A 12,423-nucleotide genomic window follows, 5' to 3' on the forward strand; every position below is an offset into this window, starting at 1 on the left:
CACCTTTAGACCAGAAACAAATAATAAGAACAGCTTATGATCATTGAGCCACAGGGCAGGGATCTTTACCTGTATTTGCTCATTTAACGCTCCAGTGAGGCAGGCACAACTAGTATCCCCACCTTGCAAACAAGGACACTGAGATACAGAGGAGTTTAGCAACTTGCCCACGGCCAGTAAGTATGAAGTGAGGACTTGGATCCAAGTAATCTGACTCTGGAGTCCATGTTTTATATAATATACACTGTGCAAAGTAAAGGCAAGAAGCTGTAAACCCAAAATCTATATGTATTTTGGGCTTCCCTGTGGCTCAGCTGGTAAAGAATCCGCCTGCAATGCAGGAGACCTGGGTTCTATCCCTGAGTTGGGAAGATCCCCTGGAGAAGGGAAAGGTTACCCACCCCAGTATTCTGGCCTGGAGAATTCCATGGACTGTATAGTCCATGGGATCACAAAGAGTCAGACACAACTGAGCGACTTTCACATATGTGTTTTACCCTAACAGAGTATCTCAATTTCAGTTCAGTCACTCATTCACGTCCAACTCTTTGCAACCCCATAGACTGCAGCACACCAGGCTTCCCTGTTCATCACCAACTCTCAGAGCTTGCTCAAACTCATGTCTATCAAGTCGGTGATGCCATCCAACCATCTCATCCTCTGTTGTCTCCTTCTCCTCCTGCCTTCAGTCTTTCCCAGCATCAGGGTCTTTTCCAGTGAGTCAGTTCTTTGCAACAGGTGGCCAAAATATTGGAGTTTCAGCTTAAACATCAGTTCTTCCAATGAATATTCAGGACTGATTGCCTTTAGGATGGACTGGTTTGATCTCCTTGCAGTCCAAGGGACTCTTAAGAGTCTTCTCCAACACCACAATTCAAAAGCATCAATTCTTTGGCACTCAGCTTTCTTTATAGTCCAACTCTCACATCCATACATGACTACTGGAAAAACCGTAGCTTTGACTAGACGGACCTTTGTTGAAAAAGTAATGTCTCTGCTTTTTAATATGCTATCTAGGTTGGTCATAGCTTTTCTTCCAAGAAGCAAGCGTCTTTTAATTTCATGGCTGCAGTCACCATCTGCAGTGATTTTGGAGCCCAAAAAAATAAAGCTGATCTCAATTTGGATCAGCTCAAGTCAAACACTCGGTAGTAGCTAGCAGCTACCATACTGGATGCTCTCTTGACAACCCCAAGTTAAGATCCAACCAGTAGGATCCCATAGAAACCCACCCAATCAGAGCTCGGCAGTGCCCTGAGCATGAGAGAACTGGACTGGGAAGCCAAACTATTGGAGGAAATCAAGTGAATGTCTTAGAGTTGTAGCTAAAAGTAAAATAAGTTCATGCTTATTGTGAAGGAGGAGGAGAAGACGAAGGAGAAAAAAAAAAGAAGAGAAGGAAAAGAAGAAGCAATAGATAGGAGACAAGACAAAGGAAAATTTTGAATCAGGATGAACAAGAAAATAGAAACTGAGATACTGAAAGACTCAATCTACATGTATGATGTTAGTCTGAGATCCCACTGCTTCAAAAGTAGTCTTTGGCCTCTTTTGTGTCTTCCAATTGAACAAAGCTATGGTCCTGTATGATGTAAGCAGTCAGGACTTCCCTGGTGGTCCAGCGGTTAAGAATTCACTTTGCAATACAGGGGACATGGGTTTGATTCCTGGTCAGAGAACTAAGATCCCACATGCTGTGGGGCAACTAAGCCCATATGCCACAACTATTGAGCCCATGCATCACAACTAGAGAGTCTATGTGCCACAACTAAGACTCGACACACCCAAATAAATAAATAATTGTTTAAGTTACTAAAAAAATTATGTAAGCTGTCCCCAGAAGACCAAAGGCCAGGGTTGCCAATTTTAGCGAGTAAGAATACAAGATGTCCAGTTAAATTTGAATTTCAGATCAAGGAATACCTTTCTAGTATAAGTACAGCCCATGTAATGTTAGGGACATACTTATACAAAAGAAAAAAAAATATTTGCTGATCTAAAATCCAAATTAACTGGGCATCCTGTATTTTCTCTGGCAACTTCTCCCAAAAATGGTCCATTTGGATCCTTCCCACTAAAAAGGACAAAAGCCCCACAAGAGGCCAACACATTTCCCAGAATCCAGTCTTCCTACTAAAAGGAAGACAAAAAGGTCCCACCGTATCCCCTCTTGCCCCCAGATGCTCAGGTGGGTCCTCCCAGGACATCCACTCCCACCACTGCCACTTCAGTCCACCCTCTCCTGCCCTTTATACCCACTTGGAGAAATTCCATTGATACCAGGATACCCAGAGGGTTAATCCTTCTGATACCAAGTCACACTTTAACTCATTCCCTCCAGGCCAAGGATTAAATACTGTAGGGGTCAGGGCTACAGCAGACCCTGAAAGTGGAGCGACACCTCCCCCACCAAGTGAGGAGAGGCCGCAAAAGAAAGGGAGGGACAAAACTAGGAGAGAGAAGGAAGGAGGGGCCGCCTGGCCGGGCTGCTGTCCCCCAACAGAGCCAGCTCAGATTCAGTTCCAGGAGCGACTTGGCTGCAGAAGCAACAGCGTTCCGTCTCCTCCAGTGCAGGGCAGCAGGCGGAGGGCCACAGAGACGGAGGGCCTGGGACCGGACGTCCTTAGCCCCCAGCCAACTTGGCCAGGCCTGGCCCCATGGCCTTCAATGACCTCCTGCTGCAGTTGGGGGGCGTCGGCCGCTTCCAGAAGATCCAGGTCACCCTGGTGATCCTCCCTTTGATCCTGTTGGCCTCCCACAACACCCTGCAGAACTTCACCGCCGCCATCCCCACCCACCACTGCCGCCCACCTGCCGACACCAACCTCAGCGAGGACGGGGACCTGGAGGCCTGGCTGCCCCGGGATGGGCAGGGGCGGCCCGAGTCCTGCCTCCTCTTCACCTCCCCCCAGCGGGGACCGCCCTTTCCCAATGGCACAGAGACCAACGGCACAGGGACCACAGAGCCCTGTCCCCACGGCTGGATCTACGACAACAGCACCTTCCCTTCCACCATCGTCACTGAGGTGAGGAGCCCTGGGCCCCTAGCTTCTTCTCCCAACCCCTGTGTCCCCATCTTACCATCCCCTCCACCACACACACACACTCACACACACAGTCTCAACGGAGAAAGGGTTCCAGATGGGGGCCTTTGTAGAAAAGGGAACGTGGAGTTGCAGGGTCAAGAAAAGAGTCTTGGTTTCCGGGACCAAACAGAAGTGTTGAGGAAGGGGGTGTTCCGGCCTCAGAGAGCCAGCTGGAAGGAGGGTAGGGGGCTTCCCTGAAGCCCAGGCTCACCTTGGCCTGACCTTTGCTCCCTCTCCCCACAGTGGGACCTCGTGTGCTCTCACAGGGCCTTACGCCAGCTGGCTCAGTCCTTATACATGATGGGAGTGCTTCTTGGAGCCATGACATTCGGGTGCCTAGCAGACAGGTCAGTCCTGGGCAGGGCCAAGGAGCCAGGCTGGGACTGGGGACTCCTTGGCTGAATTCGGGAGGGCCACGGTGGGTGGTTGGCACGCCTAACTGGGGCTGGACTGAGGATATACAGCATCAGCCTCATGATACGTCACGGTCCCAGGCCAGCGCCTCTCCCAGTTTGGTCTGGCCCTTGCTGGTCCTCAAAACCCCTGCTGCAGGCCTCCCCTCCCCTGACAGGCTGGGCCGCCAGAAGGTGCTGATCTTCAACTACCTGCAGACAGCTGTGTCGGGAACCTGTGCTGCCTTCGCTCCCAACTTCCCCGCCTACTGCGCCTTCCGGTTCCTCTCGGGCATGTCAACAGCTGGCGTTGTCCTCAACTGCATGACACTGAGTGAGGGGCCTGGGAGGGCAGGGCAGGCCCCCACCCTCGCCCTCCAACCACCCAGCCCCACAGCCCCCTTCCAGCCTCCTCTCCCAGCCCACCCTTCTGGCACTCAGCCTGTTCTGCCCTTGCAGCCAACATACAGCCTTCATCCTGGAGCTCACACTATCCTGACCTCTTCTTTAGACACGCAACTACAAACTCCATTGTTAGGGCCAGGCAGTTCCCATAAATGACTGAGGAGCTGAGAGGCATTAGAGAGCGTGAAGACTGTCTCCAAAAGAGAGACACACCCATCCAGAGGGGTTGCTGCCACTCAGCTGCTCCAGACAAGAAGCATCGGGGCTATCAGATCTGCCCCTGCCCCTCTTTTATTACTGTCAAATATCCCAACTGTTTAACATTTGCAATTAATTCTCATATTTTAATATAAGCCAAGCCAGCATTATGTAGACCAAACACATTTATGGACAGAGCATGGCCTGTCCATGACTCATCAACATGCATCCTCAGATGGGTCACCCCCCTGGCTCTGTTTCTCAGATGGAGAACCTGAGGCTAGGGGGAAGGGACAGGATTCCCCCAAGGTCATTCCTCAAGCCCAAAAGAGAATCTAAGGATTTGAGATTCTCTGGACTAAAGTAGGGCTTCCCAGGCGGCCAGGCCAGTGTCAGTGAAAGTCGCTCGGTCGTGTCCAACTCTTTGTGACCCCATTGACTATACAGTTCATGGAATTTTTCAGGCCAGAATACTGGAGTGGGTAGCCTTTCCCTTCTCCAGGGTATCTTCCTAACCCATGGATTGAACCCAGGTCTCCTGCATTGTAGGCGGATTCTTTACCAGCTAAGCCACAAGGGAAGCCCAAGAATACTGAAGTGGGTAGCCCATCCCTTCTCCAGTGGATCTCTCCAATCCAGGAATCGAACCAGGGTCTCCTGCATTGCAGGTAGATTCTTTACCAACTGAGATATCAGGGAAGCCCCTTCCCAGGTGGTGCTAGTGGTAAAGAACCCACCTGCCAGTGCAGGTAGATGTAAGAGACACAGGTTTGATCCCTGGGTTGGGAAGATCCCCTGGAGGAGGGCACAACAACCCACTCCAGTATTCTTGCCTGGAGAATCCCATGGTCAGGGGAGCCTGGTAGGCTGCAGTCCATAGGGTCACATATAGTCGGACACAACTGAAGCCCACAAGGAATGAAGCTGGACCTCTTCAGACCTCAGCAGAAAGGTGCTCCCATTCCCACCTCAACTCTCCGGGATGGCAGAAAGTCTCTGTCTCCTCTGAGCTGCTCTGGTCACTGAGGCTGAAATCCAGCCCAGGCTAAGAAGGACCAGAGGAGTGACTGCTGTTGAGGATGGACTGAGTAGTCAGAGGTGCTCCGAAGGGAAATAGGACCCTGGCCAGGACAGTAGGTTGGAGAGGAGCAAAAACACACAGCAAGGAAGTGGAGGAGCAACTCCTGGGGATTCCAAACTTACCTCCCCATCCCTACCTCCACCACAAGCCTCCCCCCTAGTCCCCCTTCCATGGCCCCCAACCTCATCTGATGTATCTCCCACTGAGCTCTGGGACAAACCAAGGTTTGGACAGATAGTGGGAGTCTCAGCGGGCCCCAGGGGTCTCCAACACGTGGCACCCAGTAAGTTGCACCACTCTGTTCTAACCCTCTTTCCAGATGTAGAGTGGATGCCCATCCACACACGGGCCTACGTGGGCACCCTGACCGGCTATGTCTACAGCCTGGGCCAGTTTCTCCTGGCTGGTATGGCCTATGCTGTGCCCCACTGGCGTTACCTACAGCTATTGGTCTCTGCGCCCTTTTTTGCCTTCTTCATCTACTCCTGGTACGTAGGGCCCAGACAGATGTGAGGGGATGAGACTTCCCCAGATCTTGCTGTACACTCCACCTGCAGAGTCCAAGAAGGTCAAACCCAGGCCAGGGATTCAGTGTAACTGATGGGGAAACTGGGGCTGTGGGTGGAAGGACTTGCCCAAAGGTATCCAATTCTCCAGCCTCCTCAGCTCTCCAGCTTGTCTGCCCTGCTCCCTTTACCCAGCACCCAAGAACCAAGACCCCATGTTGAGGAATAAGTCATTACCAAGCTGAACACCGTTTTGTGGTCCTAGAGAGAGGGCTCTGGTATAGTCCTGGGCTCCCAGCCTTGGAGGAAATCCCACTGCAGCCCTCTGGAAAGCCCACGCCCTACCTCCAGCCCACATGACTTGGAACTGCAGCCACGCCAACACCTACACTCACTCCTGCCCCCAGGTTCTTCATCGAGTCGGCCCGCTGGTACGCTTCCTCCGGGAGGCTGGACCTCACCCTGAGAAACCTGCAGAGAGTGGCCTGGATCAATGGGAAGCAGGAAGAGGGAGCCAATCTAAGTATGGAGGTAAGACCCCCGAGATCTCCTGCAACATCCCACCCATCAGTAAACCCAGGACTCAGAGGGCTTCTTTGAGTAAGGGGCTAGGCTGGGAGGAGCTCCTGGGGGAGTCCAAGCCCTGAGCCCCATCCATCCCGGCAGGCGCTCCAGGCCAGTCTGAAGAAGGAGCTGACCACAGGCAAGAGCCAGGCCTCAGCCCTGGAGCTGCTACGCTGCCCTGCCCTTCGCCGCCTCTTCCTCTGCCTCTCCATGCTGTGGTAGGCCCAGACAGACAGACTGATGGACAGACAGACAGACCGAGAGACAAGAGGCTGGTTGGGGAAGGAGTGGACCACAGTGTGTAGAAGAAGGCAGACAAGAGGGAGGAAGTCAACAGACCAGCTGTGAGAGGCATAAAGAGTCTTAAGGAATCCTCCAGCCTCAATTTGCCTCTGGTCCCCAACTGGGCATCAATCTCTCCATATTCTTCCCCTTTTATCAGCTCTGTTCCAATATGGAGACACCTCATCAAGATTGATGGCCCCCAGAGTCTGCAGAATTATATCACGAAGGCTGGCTTGCAAAACTTCTGGAGCATTTACTAGCCTTGTGGTGTCTGCCAGAAACACTGGCACAACAATAAGATGCCCAAAGCTCATCTCTGAAAGCAGATTCTGGCCAAGGTTGATACCAATGAAAAATCTTCCTTTCACATTGCAACATTCCCTGTTACCCTTCTTACATGCCACCATCCTAACCCCATCGTCTAGCAATCCCATGACAATTAAGAGAAACATGGTCAGAAGGAACAAGCCTGCCACTGAATTCTTTGTTTCCAATTTGGAGTTTGCTCCAGGTTGGGGTTCTGTCCAATAACCTGAGCTTTATTTTCTGGGCTCTTGGCATCTTAAGAAACACAATACCCATCCCAGGACTACAGACAGGTCGTGGAAAACTCTGGCCTCTCCCAACACCTTTCCCCTAAAGATATTGCTTTGATATCCAAGATGAAATAAAGACTAAAACTATATAAATCCTACCTGGCAACTAAGTGAAAATTCCCTAATACACTAGAGACACAGATTAAGAAATCTGGGGGATTAGAGGACTTTGTTGTTGTTCAGTCTCTCGGTCGTGTCTGACTCTTTGCAACCCCATGAACATCAGCATGCCAGGGTTCCCTGTCCTTCATTATCTCCCAGAGTTTGCTCAAACTCATGCCCACCGAGTCAGTAATGCCATCCAACCATCTCATCCTCTGTTGTCCCCTCCTCCTCCTGCCCTCAGTCTTTCCCAGCATCAGGGTCTTTTCCAATGAGTCAGCTCTTCGCATCAGGTGGACAAAGTATTAGAGGACTACCCCAATATCTAAAGTGCATGTTAAATGTCAGAAGAAATATTAGCCAAGGTAGACTGCAGATTCTTAAGCAAGGTACCCTGTGCAGCTCACCCATTTGGGATGAGCACCCCCTCCTTAAGCTTCCTAACAAACTCCATACCCCTCATCCCTCCCCACTAGGTTTGCCACTAGCTTTGCCTACTACGGGCTGGTCATGGACCTTCAGGGTTTTGGGGTCAGCATCTACCTAATCCAGGTGATCTTTGGTGCTGTGGACCTGCCTGCCAAGCTTGTGAGCTTCCTTGTCATCAACAATGTGGGCCGCCGGCCTGCCCAGATGGCCTCACTGCTGCTGGCAGGCATCTGCATCCTCATCAATGGGGTGGTACCCAAGGGTGAGCACCCATGAGCACCTTGGTCCCTCGTCCTTGGCCACATCCCCAGACGTGACCCAACTTCTCAACCCCCTCTCCCAAGATCCCGCTGACCTCCTCCTTTTTCTCTAGATAAGTCCATTGTCCGAACCTCTCTTGCTGTGCTGGGGAAGGGCTGTCTGGCTTCCTCCTTCAACTGCATCTTCTTGTACACTGGGGAGGTGTACCCCACAATGATCCGGTGAGTGGGAGCTTAATGGGAGGAACTTTGGGGCAAAACATTCCCCCTGCATACAGGTCAGACCCCAGGGCACATGTCAAAGGGGGCCACCAACTGGGACAGGGTGGGGAGACAAGAAGACACATCTCAGAGGCAATTAACTGAAGTCCCCCCAGATCTCCAAGGCACAAGTTAGAAGATCTAAATGCCATTAAAAGATCTAATCTGCCACCAAATCGAAATGCCATCTTTAAACCAAATGGTATGTCTGAAATGGAAGACCACAACCATGAAAAGGAGTTTTCTAGCACAAGAGCCACACTTAATAGCGGTTGTTCTGGTAGTTGTACAGATAAATACAGCACTACTTTTTTGAGTGCCAGGGTTGGGAGGAGGGGATAGTTTTGCATTAAGACACAAGAAACATGTCTGTTTGAAGAGTGGGATGCAAAACAACAACAAATACAGAATGGGATGCAAAATTCACATGAGATATCAAAGAAATGCCAAGCTTCCCTAGGCAACTTGGAATGAGAACCCTGAGAGGTCATGGTTATTGTCCTATACCCTCAAGGGATTTCAGCTGAAAGAACAATAGTATAAAGGCACTGTCAAACTTTTTACAAATATCAACTCTTTTGGCCCTCATAACAATCTTATGAGGTGGGTACTATGATAATTCTCATTTTCCACATAAGAAAACTGAGCCACGGAGAGGTTAAGTGACTTGTCCCAGGTCACACAGCTTCTAAGTCAGGAAGCTTGGATTCAAATCCAAGCAGTTTATCTCCCTATTATCAACGTTTTTAACCTCTGCTCTCATAGAGAATGTTCTTAACATATTAATATGAAGATTCCAGGTCCCTTCACCCTAGGAATTCTAATCCAACAGGTCTGTGTGGGGCTGATGTTGTTTAGTCACTAAGTCACGTCCAACTCTTGCAACCCCATGGACTGTAGCCAAACAGGCTCTTCTGTCCATGGGATTTCCCAGGCAAGAATACTGCAGTGGGTTACCATTCCTTTCTCCAGGGGCTCTTCCTGATCCAGGGACTGAACTCATGTTTCCTGAATTGCAGGTGGATTCTTTACCACTGAGCCACTGGGGAAGCCCACCTCCTCTGACTGGGGTTAGGGCAACTGAAAATCAAGTCCCCCAGCTGATCTGAGAACAACTGACCAAGCTCAGCTAATTTGACACCGAGGTTCAGGGAGGAAAAGAAACTTGTCCAAGGTCACATAGCAAGTTAAGGGCAAAGGCAAAAATCAATCTCCTGATTCTCTGGCCAGAACTCTTCCCAACTTATTCTTTTTATTATTATCTCCAAAATAAATGCCAAATTGGTTAGCTGATAAAATGGGGAACAGAGCAGGTACCAGGGAGTCTCCTGGGGCTGGGCCTGAGCTGCCCTGACCCCAAATTCAGCTGGGACCTCAGCATTTGTGCCAGAACACTAACCAACACCCAACCTCCTGGATCCCACAGGCAGACGGGCTTGGGAATGGGCAGCACCCTAGCGCGAGTGGGCAGCATTGTGAGCCCGCTGGTGAGCATGACCGCCGAGCTCTACCCCTCCGTGCCTCTCTTTATCTACGGTGCTGTCCCAGTGGCTGCCAGCGCTGCCATTGCCCTCCTGCCGGAGACCCTGGGCCAGCCACTGCCAGACACAGTGCAAGACGTGGAAAACAGGTGGGCCCCCATCCAGTGAAAAGCAGGAACTCGCCCCGAGTCACACATCCAGGCTGGGGTAGCACTGAGACTCAAACCTAGGCCTCCTCTTCCCAGTGGAGGGGTGGGGGTCCTTGTCCCTGTGTCCCCTCGCCCCTCCCCAATCAGCTGAAAGTCTCCTGGGGTCCCTCCTGGCTCTGGAGAGTGGTAGCTGTTTGGGGCAGAGAGCTGGTAGCTGGGCACAGCTGCCTGGAGAGCCCCGTGGAAGACCCCAGCTGGTCTGGAGGCTTCTACCCAGGACACCACTCTCCTGTCCCCACCACCACAGGAGGAGAGGGAAAACGAGGAAGCAGCAAGAGGAGCTGCAGAAGCAGATGGTCCCGCTCCAGGCTTCGGCACAAGTGAAGAACTGACTCTGGGCACTGAAAGGGAGCCTTACAGGGCCCTAAAGGAAGAGAGGGTCCTACAGGCAGCTCACATGAGAAGGGGGAGGGGGATTCGTGGCCCAAGAGTTGGGGCTGTGGTTCAGGGAAGCAGCCTCTCAGCTCTCCCCCGCTCCCTTAATACGAAGACCACATATTAAAAGGTTTCTTCGCAGCATCTCCCTTTGTCTCTCTTCTCTCAAACGAAACAGCCACTCCACTTCAGCGGGCACCGTCCAGTCCCCGCCCTCAGCCCCCAGGATTTGACAAACCATTCCAGACAACTGGCGAAGGATCTTTTACCTCTGCTCCCTCCCCTGTCCCTCCTTTGCCCCGTCTTCCCTCCTTCCTTTTCTAACCTAAGTATTTTCTGAGTTTTAAATCCTTTACACCCCTGCCCTGTCTGGCTGGAAATTGACAAGCCTCGAAAATGAAAGCAGCCAATCAGAGGCTTTATTTCAGGCTCCGCCCCCTCTGTGAACGCTCCTGGGAACCTCTGGCAACAAAAGGAGGAGAAAAACACCGAACAGCTGTGAACTCAGGACGCTGGTCCCTGCCCCTCTGGATTCCAGCAGGGTCCGGACTCAAAACCAGTTTGCCACTTCCAGCTCTGCAGCTGGACATTCAGCCCGCTGGCTACCCTAATCCTCCGGCACGGCATTTCCTGGGCTTTCTTGGCCGCTCTCCTGCCTGCTGGCCCTGGGCTGGTGGAGAGGAGGGAGGAGAGGAAGGGGAGGGTGAAACCCAGCCAGAGAGCCAGAGCTGAGTGCTAATTTGGTGTCAAGCACTGTTCTAAGTACTTTGCATGTATTAACGCAGTCAGTTCTCCCAGTAACTTTCTAGAGAGACGCGCAATTATCGTCTTGCATTTTACCTAATGCGACTTCATTGGAAAAGACCCTGATGCTGGGAAAGACTGAGGGCAAGAAGAGAAGGGGGTGACAGAGGATGAAATGGTTGGATGGTATCACAACTCAATGGACAGGAGTTTGAGCAAACTCCAGGAGATAGTGAAGGACCGGGAAGCCCTGCGTGCTGCAGTCCCTAGGGTCACCAAGAGTCAGACACGATTTAGCGACTGAACAACAAAAAAATTTTACAGATAAGGAAGTCAAGGCACTGGAGTGGTTAAGCAACTTGCCCAGATTCACACAGCTTTTAAACTGCAGACTCAGGGTTAGAAGCAGCCCATCCGGAAAGTGTGTGCTTGGACCCACCCCCTCTCCCCTACCCACCCCTTCCCCTCCCAACTGCCTGGGCTGTGAGGTACTGAGACTTTGGCCTCTTCCACCCCTTGAGGCTGTGCTTCTCCTTTTCCCTCCTGGGCTGGAAAAACACAGAGAAAGGTAAAAGAGGAGTGATGAGGTCACAGGGTAGGAACCACCTACCTACCTGTGAGGGATAAAGGGAATTTAGGGATCACAGTCAGAAAAAGAGGGATATCCAATCACCTGCCTCAGCCAGGGAGCTCCCTTCAGGGAAGCTGGGAGTTGGGGCAGAGGTGAGCGCTGGCGTGGGGAGGCCATGGGAAAAGATACACCTGTTAATGCCCAAAGGTGGCAGGAAGGAGGGACCAGCAGTGCCCTCTGGTACATGTACTTGCTTAGTCATGCTTGCTTGCTGGCACACTGCCCCTGACACTTTCCCCTGCAGCCGACCCAGCCCCCTAGACCCTTGTCCCCTGGGGAAGGTCCACACTCTCAAGTCATAGGCATTGCCTTCCAGGTGGGGTCAGAGAGTTCTTGCTGTGTCAGGGCAACCTGGACAGGGGACTTGGCTTGGAGTTCTCCTGAAAAAGCCACAAAGCCCTGGGAGAGCTCATGGCAGCTCAGCCAGCCAGATGACAGCATGGGCAGAGCCCGAGCGCAGCTGAAATCACCATAACCCACCCCCCATCCTGGAACACCTGCAGCCTTGACGTTCCCCAGTGGTGTGGACATTCCCCATGGTTGTTGTTTAGCTACTAAGTCATGTCCGACTCTTTTGCAACCCCATGGACTGTAGCCCGCCAGGCTCCTCTGTCCATGGGGTTTCCCAGGCAAGAATACTACTAGAGTGGGTTACCATTCTCCATGCTCCTCAAGAATTTCTTGACCATCACAGGATCCAGTAGATGCCAGTGTCAGCAGCCCCAGCCCTGCTGCTATTTCTCAGGCAGTGTTGCCCTCTTGAGGGATGAGGGGCACCTAGGATGGCATACTCTGCCTCTGCATATCTAGGAGTCTTG

General features: G+C 51.8%; 1 protein-coding gene across 1 annotated transcript; it reads left to right on the forward strand.

Annotated features, from left to right (window-relative positions):
* The first annotated feature begins 2,378 nt into the window (after window positions 1-2,378).
* Window positions 2,379-10,374, forward strand: SLC22A6 (solute carrier family 22 member 6). Its single transcript, XM_086384500.1, has 10 exons — window positions 2,379-3,026; window positions 3,330-3,433; window positions 3,658-3,812; window positions 5,482-5,650; window positions 6,076-6,199; window positions 6,335-6,450; window positions 7,692-7,906; window positions 8,018-8,126; window positions 9,592-9,795; window positions 10,103-10,374. The coding sequence occupies exons 1-10, from the start codon at window positions 2,658-2,660 to the stop codon at window positions 10,185-10,187; spliced, it is 1,650 nt and encodes a 549-aa protein (XP_086240626.1). The 5' UTR covers window positions 2,379-2,657; the 3' UTR covers window positions 10,188-10,374.
* Window positions 10,375-12,423: the final 2,049 nt, after the last annotated feature.

Source organism: Bos grunniens, chromosome 29, assembly GCF_055505025.1.
Source record: "Bos grunniens cultivar Pamir isolate PY7600 chromosome 29, Bosgru_T2T1.0, whole genome shotgun sequence".
Taxonomy (NCBI): Eukaryota; Metazoa; Chordata; class Mammalia; order Artiodactyla; family Bovidae; genus Bos; species Bos grunniens.

Coding starts and splice junctions, on each gene's coding strand:
- SLC22A6 (XM_086384500.1), top strand. CDS start 2,658: ATGGCCTTCAATGACCTCCTGCTGCAGTTGGGGGGCGTCGGCCGCTTC. Junction 3,813..5,481: donor CCTCAACTGCATGACACTGA/GTGAGGGGCCTG, acceptor CCCTCTTTCCAG/ATGTAGAGTGGATGCCCATC. Junction 7,907..8,017: donor CAATGGGGTGGTACCCAAGG/GTGAGCACCCAT, acceptor CTTTTTCTCTAG/ATAAGTCCATTGTCCGAACC.